Below are 19,002 nucleotides of genomic sequence, written 5' to 3'. Positions count from 1 at the left end.
TTTGTTTGTTTGTTTGTTTGTTTTTTGGGGGGGTATTTCTGACTTGTTAAAAAAAAATCAGAACAAGATGAATTTATATAATAAGTATGATTCAAAATGCAGTTACAGGTTCAAGCAAGGGTAATTAAAGAATATTGACCAAACTTGAAAAATATCTTGAAGTATTGACTGCATAACAGAGTTACCAAAAATCCAGAACACAGTATACCTGTTATTTGTCACAACTTTTAGGGTCTGTGAGGCAAGAATTCAAAAATCTATCACACCAATTCCAGGCCAAACCTTGCAGTGTTTTTTTCCCATTTTATTTACTTTTTAATTTATTTATTTAATCTTTTATTTAATTTATTTTTCTAGGAATGACATTCCTTCAACAGACAATACTCTGATGTCATTATGACAAGCAAACTAAGTATATTAGAGTTGCATATACCTTTAAATACAACAAATTATCATTCATGATCAAGTCATCTTTATTAAAAAGAAATGTGAACATGTTTTTTTTGTCCCTGAAACAGTATTTACTACACAACTCTAATTCTATTTATTTATTTAACATTTTCTTTATACTGTGTCATTAACGCAATATACCTTTAAAATACCGAATACAATTTTGCCTGAACCAAATACAGGTAAAAAGTAGAAAAAAAGACTAATATCTAGAGGCATGAAAATGATGATAATAATAATATCAAAAGAATGTATTCAAATTAGTTTTCAGTCAGAGCCTAATTGTTGCGCAACACGTTTCTAATTGTTGCGCAACACGTTTCTAATCCAGCCCCTGAAAGATGAAACACGTGTGTAGACATCAGGGGTTGCAGGGTCACCACATCGCCGGCCAGAGAAGGAGACGACACCTGCTGCTGCTCCTTCACAAACCAATGGACCACCTGAATCACCCTAGAACAGAGGAGATATTTAGTGTGTAATTGGTCAGAAATAATTTACGTATTTCTGTGTGCTTAATTTTGATTCCTTACTGCAAAGCATAAACATTTATCATTTTGCACAGGAAAATATCCATGTAAGCAAAGTCAAAGTTTTTAGACTGCAGGAGAAAGCCAGATTACCCTGAAAGAACTCTGACATGCATAAGCTTATTTTACAAAGATATGACAGTTCCCTTAATTTCTTCTGTAAAATATGAGTAGTGTCTTGCCAGCTTTACACACTTAAGACTCCTTAAAGTGTAAATGTGTGTTGTCTGATCGAAATCTAGCCACTGGTTTTTTATTTTGTTTGTTTTGTTCTGTTTTCCAACTTACAGAACAGAAGCCTTGTTGGACATGGTCCCCAGTGCCACAAACCATTGACCTGGTGATGGGAACATTTCCCCATCTCCTCCGGCATGTCCTCAGAGTCAGGAGTGTAACATTGACCTCCTGAAGCCTGGTCGCTAAGGTGTTGTTGTCCCCTATGTCCCCCCAGCCAGCTGTGGTACACTCCCCCAGTCTGCCTCTTTTGGGGGGGATCAGCTGCACTGCATCAGTCAGGCTGGCGTTTCCACTGAGCTGAGAAAAAGAAAGTAAACAAAAAAGCTCAAAATACAAACAATCATACTACAAATGAACATAAGGAGAATTTCTTATTTTTTTAACCTGATACCAGCTTACACAATCCTCACCTTCAGGAGCATGATGTCATTCTCATGGCCATCATAGTTGGGATGTGGAATGGATCTGACCACTCTGAACTCCTGCTTTGTAGACTCATTACCAGACAAAGTGTCGATTCCAACCACAACTGTAACTGGTCTGGAAGTCACAGTCAGACAATGAGCACATATTATTTACTATCCTGAGTAGAAGGGGGGGGGGTGTCTTAAATCAAAAATATGTAAATTATAGCACAAAAAACATTATCCATTACCTTTAAACCACCTGAATGATGTTTAGGTTTTATTCAAATGCAAAATCATAAACTGCAACTCTCCAGACTTCAAACACATACTTCAAAATTAACAGTTTTACTGTCCTTGTTTGCCTGAGTGAACAAAATCTTTAAAGTTGTCCCTGCTTGTATGGAGGATTACAGTGGTGGATAACTTTTACCTAGGTCTTTACAATCTGAAGAGCTCTGCAAGGAAATTTTCATTCTAAGTTAACAAGGAATGAAATAGAATGGGCTGCAAGGACAGACATTTATAAAAATGTATTCATGATAAGTACAAATCATCAATTTTCAGAAGAGTCCCAAACACTGAAGATGTAAAAAAAAATGTAAGAGAGTCATATGACTTCAGGGTTTCTGTTTCAGCTTATTAACTTCTTCGTCTTAATGAAAAGCTAACATAAAGATTGTTCTGTTTTTGTGTTCTTACCTGTTCAGTAAGCAGTGCGCTGCTGTGAGAACAAAGTCCTCTTTCACCAGGGCTCCCCCGCAGAAGTGCTGACCTCTTATTTGCAAGGATGCCATGTAGGGACGTGAATGGGGACTAGCATCTCGGCCTCCGACAATTCGCGTGCTGTCAGCCCCTGAAACACAAAGTACCCATTTACACTTTCCTTTTGTTTGAACATAGAAAAGGTTTATAGTGAATTTAGTTTTTTTTTTATTCTTCATCTATGTATCTTACTGTTCAGGACAAAGACCAGCAGCAGTACCAAGATGGTGCCCATGGTCTCTTGTGGAATCATCTACCACTCTTAGGCTGTACATATTGCTTCTGTGCAGTCTGTGTTGCCCCAGGAAGTTTGCTAACATGTTTCAAGGAGTTCTTTTGTAATTTTTATGGTGAGATTACAAAAGCAGTGGTTGGAACTTTGAGGAACGAGGTTTCATCATTGATGTCAACAAAAAAATCTGAGTTATATCAGCTCTTAACTTTGTTCACTCTTTCATATCATTTTTCATTAAGCTTTTGAGATGGATGTTAGTGTGAGTCATGTGGACTAAGAAACAAATACTGTGATGATTTAAACGTAGCAAACAGAAAAAATGCACTGTAGCATGTTTGTTTTGCATGGAGTACTCTGTTACAGATATGACTGAAATCTTGCAAAGTGAAGAACTGTTATTACATTTTCTTCTTGGTGTTTGGTTGCATCAGGTTTGTGTTCACATGTTTTTTAAGAAAGAATGTGGTTTTGTGTGAAACAGGAGGCTTATGACAGAATAATGAGCCAATGCAGTACTTGTCTCATCATCTCTATAACCATCCTTGTTCCACACTTTGTGTTTCAGGTCTTAAAGGGTTTACAAACTGCATGTCATGAATCATTTTTCCTTGGTATGCAGCTATGATTTCTTCACTATATAGACACCCAAATCAAAAACATGTATTCAATGCACAAGAGTACTGTTGTGCAGTTATATGCCACAAAAAGATAGATAACTTGACAGGACAAAGGGCATTTTTACCATCACTGAAAACCTTTTAAATGTCATTTATATGGTAGTTTTTCTTTTGGTGGAGCTTAACAGGAACATTGCTCTTATCACTGTTTTGTTTATCCCCCTGTCCTTCTGGCACACACAAAATGCTGCTGACAACTTTCTGTGCAAATGAGCTGATAAGTGATTTCCTAATATGTATTTCTATCTAGTGCTTGGTGTTAAACAGGTTAATTATTAAACAAGCTGCTCTATGCAAGGTCAAAATGAAATAAGGGCAAAACACTTAACCCCAAACTACCGTTGGCGTGAATGGATTAGTTGATAGTGATGGTGCTTACATAGCAGCCTCTGTCATCAGTATATGAATGTGGTGTGAATGGGTAAATGTGACCCCTTCTCTTTAAGTGGTTTGAAGACTAGTCAAGTCAAGTGCTATACAGACACAGTTTATTTGACATTTAAAGACATTTTGTTGTTGAATATATATTTTTTTAATATCTTAAAATGGTCAGCAAAGTGTATGTACAGAATGTTAAGGATTGCGCAGTGCTGCAGTGGTTCTGCTGTCTCACATTCATAAGGTTCATGAGTTTAATCTCTGGCCCGGCAGTTTACTTTCTGTGTATAGTCTGCACGTTATCCATCATCATGCCAAGTGTTCTCTTTGCTGCGCTTCAGCTCCTTTACTTGTTTGTAAATATATAAATCTCTTCCTGATTCATTTTTAAGCTCAAAGATATTACTAAACATTAATTGTTGCCATGGAAAAGTAAAAGCAAAGAAAAAAAAACTTTTTCTATTGATTATAAACCAACTCATTTCTCAATTAACTCCCATAGACTTCTGGCATTAAATAAGAGATGGAAATTGTGATTTGCTCTGCCAATGATCTGGTTTGCTTTTGTGGGTCATAAAAAGGCAGCAGTGTCAATTTTCTGTAGCTTTCATAACCAGTTTAAAAACTCATCAAAGAAGCAAAACGGAAATTCTTAGACCAAAGGTTTGAAGTTAGTGCTTGGAGCGTCATGCAGTTATGAGGTCTAAAGGTTCCAGGCTTATCTTACGAGCTGGGACTTAGATTGTATTAATTTAGATAAGAACTGGACATGATAAGATACCACTGTATGTAACTAAAACTGAGAGCTGCTTATACACACTGTTGTGCTGTGTGTCTGCTTCTTAGTCTTATGTAAACAGATTTTCTTGTCATGGTTTTAAATGGTGGACAGTATCTGCAAATGTGTAAACACCGGAACCCAATGTGGTATCAGCCCTTGTATTGAGGTAAAAGGTGATGCGATGACGTCTGTGTTTGGTTTGCATTTCTAGTGTTCTAGTATCACACAGCAGCTGTGTTGAGTTTAGTAATGATGGATTTTAAAACTGTTAGGTTTGATAAAGCAAGTTAATTGTGTCTTTAATTGCTGATATATAGACTATGGCAGCATGTGCCATCTGCTTAGCAATGCAAGTCTTTGAATGTAGAAAGTTACTGAGATATAAAAAGCAGTAAGTCTCTTTGGAACAGTTAAGTTTTCATTAAGCTTGGACTTAACTGGTTGTGAAGCCACACAGTGGCAGTCTGATGTATCTAATGTTTTATCAGCAGGTTATGATTTGGCACTCAGTCTCAGACCTTGTTCCTATTATCAGAGATAACCCTGCTGTTGTTAAGTGGTGCAGAGCTCCCTCCTGTGTAAGATTGCTTTATACACCATTTCTGGCTTTTACCCATGGTGATAGTTTTTAGCAACAGTGATTGATAAGTTGGACAGGAAAAATAAATTGTTATATATCAACCATCCAAATTATACATAATGATAAAAACAATCATCATTTTATGTGGTATTACAGCATAGGATTGTAGCCATATTAATGAAAGTATTGTCAAAAGGGCAGAGGTGTCAACCTTAATTCAGTGAAAATTTGGGGTATCTTTACTGTACTTGAGTATCTATTTTTTTAGCCAACTTTTTACCCCTACTCCTTACATTTTCAGGAAAATATCTGTACTTTCTACTCCGCACTTTTTAAAAATAGCTTCGCTACCCCTGTTTCATTCCAGCTTGTCATCATTCAAAAAGACACACACCGAAAAAAAATAAAAACCCATTCTAAAATTGCTGAAGTTGCGCCATCCAGAAAGAGTGAATTTGATTGTGGATGGATGAGATGCACAAACTAACACCCTATTGGTTTTTACATGATCCATCACACCAGCACATGACACAAATCAGGCCACACTTCAGCAAGGACATAATAGACGTATGTAACATGGTATGAAGATGCCCGTGGCAGAAACTCAGTGGGGGGTGGACTATATATGAAAAATTAGAAACGCACAGCCATGTTCAGATATTCACATCTATACACTTACTGTTAGCTATGCCACTGTAAGCTTGGTTTAGTGTCTTTCCAACAGACACCTTAGCATGTCAGCCCATGAGCTGATATTAGATCCCAAACCTTCCACTTGGGAAAGGGTGAACTTTACAACTCAGCCTTAGCTGGTATGTCTTTAGTTATTATTGAGAAGAAGAGAAGACAGAGATGAAATTATATTTTCATGCCATGTTCCTACTGTGGCCAGCAGAGGGAGATAAACTTTCGTCAGTATCTGTATTCCTGCACTTACTATGATAGTGAAAGAGTGATTGGCTGTACTAAAAAACAATTATAAGAGTGACAGCAGACTGCTTCATAGACTGCTGTAGTTTTTTTTTTTGCATAATGTGTGTGTGTGTGTGTGTGTGTGTGTGTGTGTGTGTGTGTGTGTGTGTGTGTGTGTGTGTGTGTGTGTGTGTGTGTGTGTGTGTGTGTGTGTGTGTGTGTGTGTGTGCAGACTGTCAGGGAGAGACTGTCGACAGTAGAAGACCCAGCAAAAAATGAATTGTGCAGGTAATAAAATGAATTTTGACGAAACAAACCTGGACTTCATACCAAATTCTCTCTTCTGCTTGCACAGACCATTGAAACATTCATGTTAAGTCAACAACAAACTTAAATAAGCCAAAGAAACCACAGTCTCCGGAGGAGGGTTGGAGCTTGAATGTTCTCACAGTCACAGTTACCAAAAGTTTTCTCTGGTTAGACTCTGTTTATTATACTGTGCACGGCCTTTTAAGAGCAGCCAGTATGAGAAGCAGTCTGCTTCAAACTTACCTGTTGAAATTTCATGAATACCTCTAAAAGAACTCATTATAACTATAGAAAGTAAATTCCAGGTCTTTGTCTGTGTTTTAGATAAGGAGCAAATCAGGAAATAAATTAAAACAGTAATACATCCACAATGACAATACATACACACATGTTACAGCCTTGAAAGCAAAAGATTCTTTATTAAAATCCTTTAAAAGCTGCCAAAAAGTAGAAGACTAGGTTACTACAAGACAACATGAAGAAAAAGAGTTAAAAAAAAAAAAAAAAAACACAGCACATTTCTGATGAACTATTTCATTTAACATTTGCGTTGCTTCAGTATCTTTTTGATCCAGTCAAGGTATTTGGATACATCTGTGTAGATGTTGGGAACATTTGGGTAGTTGCAGTTTTTGTATTTGTTGAAAGACACGATACCAACAGCCTTCCCGTTACACACTAGAGGACCCCCAGAATCCCCCTGTGAGAAAAGAGAAGCAGCGTTTTAATTCAGTTTCTAAGATTACAAACCATTTGACCCAGGAAAAGCACTTTGATATAAACAAACATGACACATACCTGACAGAAGCCATTCTTTGTCTCATATCCACCGGCACAAAGAACATTTGCAGGGAGTTTAGGTATGTCTTTCTTCCATTTTTCTTGACAAATCTTCAGGTTGACAACATTCACGCCCACTTCTTGAAGCACATTAACATTTGGACCAAAGCTTTTTGTGGAACCCCATCCAGCCACTGTACACTTTGTGTTGTCTTTTAATTTAATCGTAGATTTTGGAATTGGAACCAGTTTCACGCCTTTCCCCAGACGAGGTTTCTTCAACAGCTGCAGACACAAGAAGTCATGAAAGGAAAAAATATATATATAGACATCAACAGACATACCTGAAAGTTTTGTTTCGGTCTTGACCTCTGTGAGGAAATTACTGCAAATGTGAGAATTAGATTGTGCCCTTTAATTCACTTGAAGGCACATAAGTGCTGTTTGTTTTTCTCTTGTGCGGCACTGTTATAACACCAACACTAAGAGACAGGTGAACAGTGGGATGACACTAACTTAGAGTTATCTTTTAAATCTCTTCTTAAAACCTGCATTTATGATATTGTGTTTTATTGACCGTTCAATTCTTTTACCTTTTTTTACGAACTATTTTAAATGTGTTTTCTTAATTGTATCTTTGTTTTAAAAGGTGCTATATAAATAAAGCTGGATTTGATAAATATTCACAAAAGTAACAATTAGATTGATCATTGATATAAATACTGTGACAGAGACCTGCTGTTTGGACACACAGTTTCCCACTTTACATAGTATAAAGATAAACTGCACGCTTCTTCATGCTGCACTCCTGACCTCTCATGTTAACATGAATTAGCCTAGTGGTGTATTTCATATCTATTTGTCAACAAAAGGATTTTCTATGTGTTCTTTATATGTTGATGGGGGTAAAAGTTCACTTGGTCTAATTAAGGAAAAGTTGTGGAGCACCTTGTTTGTATAGTTGCCAAAGAGGTGCAGCATCACAACTTCCTGTTGGGACTTTGTTGTCATTTTGCGCACCACAGTTTTATACAATTGCATGAAAAAAGAGCTGTGATGACAACATGTCTATTTGTTTTTTTGCATTTAAGGAAAAAAAAAAAGATATCATAAAAACTACATTGACCACAAAATGATCTACTTACTTTGAGGAGCATGATGTCATTTCCAGTTTCCACAGAATTATAATATCCATGCTTGCATTCCCTTATTTCGAATCTCATTGTTTTATTGTCAACCTTCTTGAGGTTGTGGGTGCCCAAGACAACGCTTGTGGCATTCCTGAGAAAAGAAGCATCGTTTTCAACTATGTGAAGTTGTGCATGAAAAAATAACACAATGAATGGAAATGCATAGCATGGTTTAGTTCAATTATAGATTATTTGAAATAACTCACTTTTTTTTACAGTGCGCAGCAGTAAGGACGAAGTCTTTACGTATTAGAAACCCTCCACACACATGATCACCTGCAGCATTCTGCAAGGAGGCCATAAACTGCATTGAGTTCTCAGGGACCTCTTTACCATGAATGATTTCACTCCCAAGAGCTGTGAGGGGGAAAAGAAGATAAGTTCATGGAGTATTTGTGCATCAGAGACAAATTAGCTGGATTCAGAAATCTTACCATCATGTCCAAGACATGTCAGGAGACAAAGAAGGAGACAGTTTTGCAGAGCGTGCATCATGCAAGCAGCAAGATTAACCTCCTGTTTTTGGGGTCTCAACTTGGCCTTTATATAGCAGGTTTGAGTTCATGGCCTCGTGGTTTACAATCCCCCCCATCAGCTGAATTAGTCACATCCTCTGTGACTCAGTGCAACCTTAAATTGTCTTACCGTGGGGGGAGCATGTGGTCAGTCAGCATATGAGGTGCTGTGCAGAAGGAGGTGGTGTTACGATAAGCATAAAGCCAGCATTTCTGCTGCCTGACCCAGAACACGTATTTTCATTATGTGATCTTTGTCAACACATCTACATTTCATCCCTACAGTGTTTTTATTTTATTTGTATCTATTTTTAATCAATACCAGTCTCTCTGTCATTACTTTCTGTCAGCTTCTAGTATTTATAACTTGAGCCCTCACTCTTTTGATATGACTGAAAACCTATGTTTTGAGTACTTTGAGAAATTTAGAGGAAAAACTTTGTGGGGGGTGGTGGGGTTTTGGTTTGACTTTGAGTTATGACTCTGCAGTGTTGCTGAATTTTGTTATTTCCATCTAACCCCAAAACCTGTGAAAACCAGATGACTAGGTTTAACAGGCGTCAGTGGAACATGTTGATAAGTGATGCACATTTTGCGCATCACAATTATCTGAAACACTCAGGAAACTACTCTTTACTTTTTATGATACTTGGGGAACTATTCGAAGAAAAGGCATGACTTAACAGTTCAGTATGAGTAAAGTTTTCATGCTTCAGGAGCACACAAGAAGAGTTCTGCAGGTTTGAAGAGGTAGCATGCAAAGAAGAGGGTGGAAATAGATTGCTTTAGTGGTGTGGTTGCATAAGTGAAATGTGAAATCTGCAAACACTTAAAAAAAAGAGCCTTCAGTGCTGTGCTTGATTGAGGGTAACCAAAAGTAGATACACAAGGAACAACAGTTTTCACTCTTCTGCACTGGCTTAGTGTTGTAGTGCTTAAGTTTCTACATCAACACAGCAAATTCAGTCACTGATGCATTTATCTAAGTGCAATACCAGTAACCTATGCATGCAAAGAGCTAGGTTTAACACTTCTGTGCAAAAATCATCACAAACAAGACACACTAGATGTAGAGCACATGATAAAGTCTGCTGAAACAGATAATTAAAAAAAGGTGTAACATCCCTTTATGTGCCACAGTAGGAATCAAAGACATAACAGACATGACAGATTGATCAGTGTTTCTAAAATATAAAATGTACTTATTTATATTTCTGAAATATATATATATATATATATATATATATATATATATATATATATATATATATATATATATATATATATATATATATATATATATACATATATATGTGTGTGTGTGTGTGTGTGTGTGTGTGTGTGTGTGTGTGTGTGTGTGTGTGTGTGTGTGTGTGTATATAATCAATTTTTGGTTAAAAAAAACTGTTTAAACCTCTGGCAGAATTAATGTGTAAGACCCATGCACGGTATCAGATGTCTTACCAGCAAATTGACATGTCACAACCCACAAACCAAGACATGGGTTTTTAACATGTGGAACAATCTTACACCACATGGACCACAGTTTGCATTTTCTCACAAGAGCAGTGATGTTCCCACAGTTGCATGAATAAAAGTGTCATTGTGCAACAGACAGCAGTCGAAACATGTGTCATGAGTCTGTTGATTTCACACTTGACAATGATTTAATTGAATAAATAACACAATCTGTAATCATTGTTACTTTAACTTCATCAAAGGTTATTTGGGAGTGCAAGAATGAGAACTCAACATGGTTATTTCAAATCATGACAGATTGTGTGATTGTTTTATTGAATGAAAAACTTTAAATTGGTTTCCACTGCTGAAAGAAGTTTCAAGCATTTCAATTTTACTTTTCCACAGTACATGCAAATATCACAAAGGCCACCATGATAAAACCATCAGTCACACTGTTACACTCAGCAGTCCTTTTTCTTGAGAATCTCCTTAATCCAGGGCAGAAATTTGGAGATGTCTGTGTAGACATTGGGGAAGTCTGGGTATTTACAAGTATAATTATTGTTAAAGGAAACAATCCCCACTGCCTTCTTGTCACACACCAAAGGACCACCAGAGTCACCCTGAGAGAAGGAGAAAGTTTCAGTTTTTGTTAGATCTAAAGGTTTTTTTTATCATCCTTTTTATATATTTTACATAACTTTCATAAAATGGACAGAAAACCCACCTGACAGAAACCATTTCCTGTGCGGTATCCACCTGCACAAATGACCTTAGCAGGAAGTTTGTCTTGCCACAGCTTCTGACAGTTCTTCAAGTCAATTACAGGAACTTCCACATCTCGCAGCTCATTCTCAAGATAACCGTTGTTTCTTGTCAGCCCCCATCCAGCTACATGGCACTTTTTGTGTGCCTTCAGTTTAGTGTTAGGGCTTGAAAGTTTGATTGACTTAAATCTGCTCTTTTTACTGGGGCGGGCTTTTCGCGACAGCTAAAAGAAAAAGAAAGTAAAGATCACAGGGAGGCAAACCATTGTGTGGCTACAAACTTTCAGTCTTGTTTTCAGTCTTTTCAGCATTTGATGTTTGTAGAATATGGCAGTGTAAAAACAGCTAAATGAATTAAAGCTAAGTGGCAGCCATTTTTAATCTGAATTATCCTGATTATTCAGTACAAACCAACAAAGAGTGACAGCAGGTCTGTGCTGTGTTGAAGTTTGTGTGTTTAAGCATTCAACATGTTTTTTTTTTTTTTTTTTTCAGCTAAAATCTGTTCCGTTAAACCATGCCATTTTTTTTGTCTTGTTTACCCTTTAAAACTGTATTATTCCCATCCTAACCACTTCTTTGGTAAAATTAAGGGGTTCCCCCAAAGCCTGAGCTGGCCAAAGTGGCAGACATTATAATTTCTTTGCAGTTAAAAGCGCTATAAAGTGCTATTTTTATTTGACTTGAAACCTAATGTTGATGTGAAAAAAAATTGAAATAGAAAAATACAATAAATCACTTGAGACAAACTTCTGGGTTAACAGATGTCAGCTTACTTTGAGAAGCATGATGTCGTTGCCAGATTCAACCTTCTTAAAAGATCGATGTTTGCACTTCTTTACAGGGTATATCTGTGCATCATTGACGTTACTGAGATCATGTGTGCCAAGAACAACTTTTGTAGGATTCCTGCATTAAACCAAATTATGGAAAAAGTCACAGAATCACAAACATTTAGATTAAGCAAAAATTGCTTTGGTGAAAGGTGACCTACCACTGATCACAGTGTGCTGCGGTGAGCACAAAGTCTTCACTGATGAGGAATCCTCCACATACGTGTTGCTGGTCGTTCTGCACTGAGGCCATGTACAGCATGGAATTCTCCCTGGTCTTTGTGCCATTTATGATTTTACTCCCCAAGGCTAAAAAAAAAAAAAAAAAAAAGTAAGGAACATCTTAACATGAAACCAACGTAATTGTGAAGGAAAAGAATAATCAGATTTGGTAATCTTACCATAATCCCCCAGACCTGTCAGAACACAAAATAGGAAGAGCTTGTGAAGAGCTTGCATGATGGCAGCAGCACCCAGTCTGTAGTCTAAAGATTGTAAGGGACCCTTTTAAATACCATTTGGATCTTGAAGAGACCCTGTGGTTATCACCTTTATGGGCCTGACATCCGTTACATCCTGCCTTTGTTTGTGTTACTTCAACTGAAGACAGGCAGTATGAACACAGGCACTTTCTCCATCACCCGCTTTTGATCTTATTTAGGTTAAAGTTATGGTTTGCGATCTGAGTTTGCGGCCTTTTTCTCTCACGGTCTTGATACTATAGGGGAATTTGATTAAGGGGTGAAGTAAAAGTTAGAGTCAAGTCAATTTCTGGTTCTGAATTACTGCTTTGGGCACATTTGAAAACCTTGATTAACAGAAAGCTCAGATCTTTACACAAGGACATTGATAGACTACAACAACTCACTTAAGTGTCTTTATTCACTACTGTACAGCAGTAGGCGGAAAAACATAATCTCTTTTATACCTTTTGTCCGATATGTGACGTTATAAGAGGCCTTTTTTAGAAGGTGTTCCCATCAGTACATGAATGAATATGATGATTGCTTTAGTTCCCAATGAGCAGCAGGGTGCTTTGAGTAAATCTTCATATTTTGGCAATTAGTCTTTTTTGCTCTTGAAGAGGAGTCATTTGTCTGCCATATCTTCACTTGAATGCAAACATGCAGGTATTTCATGGCACACAGTCCACTCAGACGTACTGTTACGATGCTCAGTACCACATGATATCCAGCAGAGTGTGCCAAAGTGAAGAGTAGGCTTCAAACACTGCTTTGCTTGGTTGGCTTTAATGTTCTCTATAAGTTAAAAGTCATGTTAACTCACAAACTGAGCGGTCTAAAACAAGGAATCCAAAGCAGAAAACACACCAGAAAATACTGATTCTTAACCACTAAGGGTACAGCTGCTGCCAGATAGCCAGGAAGTGCAGGTGCAATCCTTCAGCAGTTGGATACATTCTGCAGAAATACTGACGTACCAACAACTTGGAAGTCAAACCAAAATCTGGGCATCCAAGGGTTTTTTTCAGCAACAAATGAACACATCTTGATCTGCATGAGCAAGGAAAATCGCTTAAAGTCCTATAAGGCTTTGAAGAAGCCCCTGATTGATAAGAGACATAGGATAGCCAGTGTTGCTGGGCCCAAGCACACAAGAACTGGAAACCCCAGAGTTGTGGGGAGATTCTGTGGTCAGATGAGTCCAGGATCCAGATTTATCTTCCTCCTGCTAATGCGAGAGATTCACAGAAGACCAGGCAAAGCATTATCTCCAGCATGCACAGCACCTACTGTCAGCATAGTAAAGGCAGGATCATGGTTTGGGGACGCATAAGTGCTGTTGGTGTTAGTCATCTCACTCACTTGTGTGGAGGTCAAAGCAGAGTGTTTCAACAAGATAATGCCACTTGTAACACATCCAGGGTCAGTAGATCTTGGCTGTAGGAGCTCAAGCCCCAAGACTCTGTGTCCACCTATTGCAGCCATACCTTTTAAAACATAAGAAATGATTTTTTTCCCTTCACAAATATTTCACAATATTTGAGATTGTGTAAAATTTTAAGGATATTTGAGACTTTTTTTTATTTTATTTATTTATTTATTTATTTATTTATTTATTTATTTATTTATTTACCACTATTAAGTCTGACTCCTTTCTGTAAATTACTGGAACAATAAAGAATAATATTGACTGTTGTTTCTGTAACTGTGTGTCTTGTGCTTTTTGATGCTTGTAACCACTGGCAATATTAGAGTGTAAGACACATGCACAGCACCAGATGTCTTTACAGCAGTTCTTCTTGTCACAACTCACAACTCAAGTGCATCAGTTTTACACCACAGGGACCACAGTTTGCAGTTGCACATAAGAGCTGTGATGTTCCCACAGTTACATGAAAAAAAAGTGTCATTGTGCAACAGACAGCAATCTAAACAATCAAACATGTAACACAGTCTATTATCATGGTTAAAAAAAAAAAAAAAATCCTACCAGAGATGTTTTATGCATTTATGTTTTCTGGCGTTACACCTTAAACTGCAGGCAGATGTCATAAAAAACACTTAAGATGTTAGAAAAAATGAAAACTCCACACGGTTACTTCAAATCATGAGAAATTGTTTGAATGTTTTATTAGAAAGAAACTTTTAATTGGTTTCCACTGCTGAAAGAAGTTACAAGATTTTCACTTTTACTTTTCCACAGTACAGGCAAATATCGCAAAGATACGATATGATGATAAAACCATCAGTAACACTGTTACACTCAGCAGTCCTTTTTCTTAAGAATCTCCTTAATCCAGGGCAGGTATTTGGAGACATCGGTATAGACGTTGGGTACGTCCTGGTAATCACATTTCTTTCCACTGTAAAAGGAAACAATCCCCACTGCCTTCTTGTCACACACCAAAGGACCACCAGAGTCACCCTGAGGGAAGGAAAAAGTTTCAGTTTTTCTTAAATCTTAAGGTTTTTTTATACTCTATTTTCATATAATGGACAGAAAACCCACCTGACAGAAACCACTTCCTGTGCCGTTTCCACCAGCACAGATGACCTTAGCAGGAAGTTTGCCCCTCCACTGCTTCTTACAGTCATCAGGGTCAATAACAGGAACTTCCACATCTCGCAGCTCATTCACAGCTCCACCATTGGACTTTGTCCCACCCCATCCAGCTACACGACACTTTTTGTTTGCCTTCAGTTTCATGTTAGGGCTTGAAAGTTTGATTGACTTAAATCTCCTCTTTTTACTGGGGCGGGCTTTCGTCAACAGCTGAAGATATCAAAAAAAGAAAACAAAAATTACAGAGAAGCAAACAATTGCGCAGCAAAGAATTTTGAGTGCATGATGTCTTGTTTTTTTCAGTATTTGATGTTGTAAAATATGATTGCATTCAGTGAAAGAGCAGCTAACCAAATCCTACTTGTTTAATTAAGTAAGTTATCTAAAAGTTAAGCTTAATGTAATAGTTTACCGGGTGATGGAGAGTGTTCAGGATTGATGAAGTAGAACGAAAAAAAAGTAAAAAGAGAATAACAAACAAAAACAACAACAAAAAAGGTTAATAAACGTCTGCTTACTTTGAGAAGCATGATGTCGTTGCCAGATACAACCTCCTTAAAAGATGGATGTTTGCACTTCTTCACAGAGTATATCTGTGCATCTTTGAGGTTGTTGAGATCATGTGTGCCAAGAACAACTCTTAAAGGATTCCTACATTGAAACAAACATTGGAAAAAGGCACACAATCACATAAATTAAGATAAATCAAAGACTGCTTTGGTGAAAGGTGACTCACCCATCGTCACAGTGTGCTGCTGTAAGCACAAAGTCTTTACTGATGAGGAATCCTCCACATACGTGTTGCTGGTCTCTCTGCACTGAGGCCATGTACATCATTGAATTCTTCTTGGTCTTTGAGCCATTTATGATTTTACTCCCCAAAGCTAAAAAAAAAAAGGGAGGAACATCTTAACATAAAATTTCTTTTAAACTTTGCTGAAAAAGAATAATCAGATTTGGTAATCTTACCATAATCCCCCAGACCTGTCAGAACACAAAATAGGAAGAGCTTGTGAAGAGCTTGCATGATGGTGGCAGCACCCAGTCTGTCGTCTTAAGATTGTAAGGGACCCTTTAGAAAGGCATTTAGATCATGAAGACCCTGTGGTTATCACCTTTATGAGAATGAAATCAGTCACATCCTGCCTTTGTTTGTGTTACTTCAACTGAAGACAAACAGTGTGAATGCAGTCACTTTCTCTTTCGCCCTCTAATGATTCTATTTTAGAATAATGTTACAGTTTGAGATCTGAGTTTTTGGGCCTTCTCCTCACAGTCTTGATGAGGAAGTAAAGTAAAAGTCAGAATCAAGTCAAGTCAAGTCAAGTCAAGTTTCTGGTTGTGGATTAGATACAGCTCTGGGCACATTTATAAACCTTGAGAAACAGAAAGCTCAGACCAGGGCATTTGTAGAGTACAACAGTTCTCTTGAAAGGTCCCATATTGTGCAAAAATCACTTGATAAAGTATTTTAGTGAAATTTGTGGGTCTTTGGCTTTCCTCCCAGCCCACAAAATGTGATATTTAATGACCAAACCTGTACTTAGTAGTGCTTGTGAATTTAAAATCCTGACCTAAAACGAGCTGTTTGGATTTTGGGGGATTTGCAGACGTCAGCGATTCCCTTTTTTGACCAATTAGGAGCAAGTCTGACCTGATTGGTCCAATAGAGCAGATATCCCCCAACCTCCTACCTGCCCACTCCTCTCCCCACTGCTGGAGAGAGGAGTGTGGCTGATTTTGGCAGCAAACAGCCACACTCCTCTCTCCAGCAGTGCATCTCAGAAGAAGACAAGACTAAGTGGCTAGAGTTCATTTATCAAGGAAATGTGCCAGCTACACTCAGTAAAACTGTGCATGTGTGTGCTAGTTACTTCACCGCCGACTGCTTTCCAACTTTGGACAGTGCAACAGAGGGCTAGCAAACAGACTGGTCCTAAATCCTGGGGCATTACCAACCATCCCCCAACAAACCTCGGATCCTGGACATGTGAGTATTTTAAATGCTGTGTGCTGTGGAGCAGATGTAAGAGCTTTTCCTCAGTGTCCGCCTGTCTCTGTGTTAGCTACAGGATGCTAACTGTAGCTGCAGTTATCGCGGAAGAGCAGGGCAGTATCAGCGGTGAGTCATTTACATATGAAGGTCACGCCCACTAAATCAGACCGTTCTGAACAGAGGGGCTATGAGAGCCTGGAAACAATGCTGCTGTGCTTGATTTATTGGCTTTTTGGACCAAAACGTGTTACTACCATTTCATGAAGACATCAATGATCCATATTAAACTGCAGAAAAGGAGTGTAATATGGGACCTTTAAGTGTTTTTATTCACTACTGGACAGCAGTGAACAGGAAAACACAGTCTCTTTATGTCTGGTGCATCCTACATATGTGACATTACAAGAGGCCTTACTTTACATGTATGAAAAAGAAACGTCTACTTACAACATGTCTGAGCTGTGTTTCTTCAAACATGATTAGGCATAATTGAAGCATAGTTTTAACATCTGTACATAAAATGTGTTGGACAAAAAGTGTCAAGGTTTATCAAGGTAGAAGATGGCATATCCCACTCTTATTTGTGCAGGCCTATGTTATTGGCTTCCCCTGGAGGCTAAGTGGTACACCTAAAAACTGCTAACTCTGTGGTCATATTTTCATTTAAGATTACAGTATAACAATACATTAAACATTTTTTGTTTTTGCTCAAAGCCTTGTTTGTTTTCATAGAGGAATCCCTTTACATGACTTGTGTACAATCATCTCACTGGAGCTTTAAATTACAGTTTTGAAGAAAACTTTATGTTCAACTGAAAGATGAGGAGTGTTTGAGTGTATATTTTCCAACTATAACATGGTATACACTTAACTTAGACATTGTTACTGTGCTCAGTACTCCATGATATCCAGCAGAGTGTGCCAGAGTTAAGAGTAGGACTTCAAACGCTGCTCTGCTTTGTCACAGTTAGAGTGCGCTGTTTCTCTATTCATTAAAAGTCAGGTTAAGTCACAAATTGAGCCGTCTACCCATCAACTTTACTTCCAGCATCTATCTACCCTCTTGGTTGATTAGATATGTGTGTTGACCTATGATGAGTAATAACTTATAGTTTCTCTGTGGAACAGTCTACCTGTTGATATAAGAACAATTTAGAGGCCTAAATCTTACCCACCTTTCAGCAATGGCTTTTATTTCTGCTGGGCTTGACATCCTGATTTTTTTTAATCAACTTTCATTTATTTTTCTGTTTACTTTCTTTCTTCCTGTTTTCTCCTTTTTTTTCCCCTCCTTTTTATGATTATGCAGCAGTTGTTCGTATTGTTTTATGCTGGGTTGTTAATGTTTGTGAAGGTATACATGCAGAATTTTTTCTGAGCTTTATTTTGCTTGTGAAGGCCCATTTGTTTTAGCAATATCTAAATATATTGCTGAAATATCTTATTTTTTATTCTGCCTGCAGTGCGATGATTAGCTGATTTGTTCTGTGAAACTCAAAAAAAAAAAAAAAAAAAAGAAAGAAAGAAAAAACGTTGAAATAAAACCAAAACATTTTTTCTTTTTTAAGTTAAAGTCCCTGACAAACAGCAGCATTAATCCTCAGAATCCTCCCTGTTCCTGGATGAAACACAAGACCTCAGACCTCTGCACAAGATCAATGTCAGCTTTCCTTGCTGCAGCCTTTGAGTCTGGTGCTGAAGCTGCAAAATTGCAGGACATGAGAGGAGACATCAACAAACTTTAACAAATGGACTCTGTATTGTTTTGTCTGACTACTGTTTTAGTCATTGTTCATGTTTTTATATAAATGTCATGAAGTTTTATGATACTCTAAGTACATTAATCTCTCCATACTGATATGTTTCCCCTGAAAACATGAAGGACACAGGTGGAAGTTTGGAAAAGCATCAAAACACTGAATTCAATTTAAAAAAATAAAAAATAAAGAAAAATGTACTTTTGTGTTTTCTAAAAGTTGTATGTAGACATACAATTCCTCTGTGATTGATGGATGAACATAGACCCAAAACAAACAGAAATGATCATTACAACAGACGACGTTTGGTGCTGATGTCTGCTGTTAACTGTCAAAAGCCTTTGCCTTGAGGTGGAGAATCGAAACGGATGTTAGAAAGATGATCACTATTGTAGATGATGTAGCACTTGAAGCATAC

At 37.6% G+C, this 19,002-nt stretch overlaps 3 protein-coding genes across 3 annotated transcripts; all 3 read right to left on the bottom strand.

Annotated features, from left to right (window-relative positions):
* Positions 1 to 513: 513 nt before the first annotated feature.
* LOC141788831 (uncharacterized) lies at positions 514 to 12,263 on the bottom strand. Its single transcript, XM_074667919.1, has 11 exons — positions 12,206 to 12,263; positions 11,969 to 12,113; positions 11,748 to 11,880; positions 10,932 to 11,195; positions 10,671 to 10,827; positions 3,138 to 3,188; positions 2,579 to 2,626; positions 2,324 to 2,477; positions 1,628 to 1,757; positions 1,269 to 1,514; positions 514 to 903 (listed from the first exon to the last, which is right to left on the bottom strand). Exons 1-11 carry the CDS (start codon positions 12,261 to 12,263, stop codon positions 751 to 753), a joined length of 1,539 nt encoding a protein of 512 aa, XP_074524020.1. The 3' UTR covers positions 514 to 750.
* LOC141788995 (granzyme B(G,H)-like) lies at positions 6,797 to 8,723 on the bottom strand. Its single transcript, XM_074668232.1, has 5 exons — positions 8,663 to 8,723; positions 8,435 to 8,585; positions 8,184 to 8,319; positions 7,057 to 7,323; positions 6,797 to 6,958 (listed from the first exon to the last, which is right to left on the bottom strand). The coding sequence occupies exons 1-5, from the start codon at positions 8,721 to 8,723 to the stop codon at positions 6,797 to 6,799; spliced, it is 777 nt and encodes a 258-aa protein (XP_074524333.1).
* Positions 12,264 to 14,531: 2,268 nt separating the features above from the next.
* On the bottom strand, positions 14,532 to 15,858 carry LOC141789362 (mast cell protease 2-like). The gene is made up of 5 exons (XM_074668751.1): positions 15,801 to 15,858; positions 15,568 to 15,715; positions 15,323 to 15,482; positions 14,778 to 15,011; positions 14,532 to 14,693 (listed from the first exon to the last, which is right to left on the bottom strand). The coding sequence occupies exons 1-5, from the start codon at positions 15,856 to 15,858 to the stop codon at positions 14,532 to 14,534; spliced, it is 762 nt and encodes a 253-aa protein (XP_074524852.1).
* Between the last annotated feature and the right edge of the window lie 3,144 nt (positions 15,859 to 19,002).

The sequence above is a fragment of the Halichoeres trimaculatus genome, unplaced genomic scaffold, assembly GCF_033239565.1.
Source record: "Halichoeres trimaculatus isolate MK-OKI-2021-1 unplaced genomic scaffold, fHalTri1.1 fHalTri1_scaffold_4, whole genome shotgun sequence".
Classification (NCBI taxonomy): Eukaryota; Metazoa; Chordata; class Actinopteri; order Labriformes; family Labridae; genus Halichoeres; species Halichoeres trimaculatus.
This window is presented reverse-complemented; position numbering and strand designations above follow the sequence as displayed.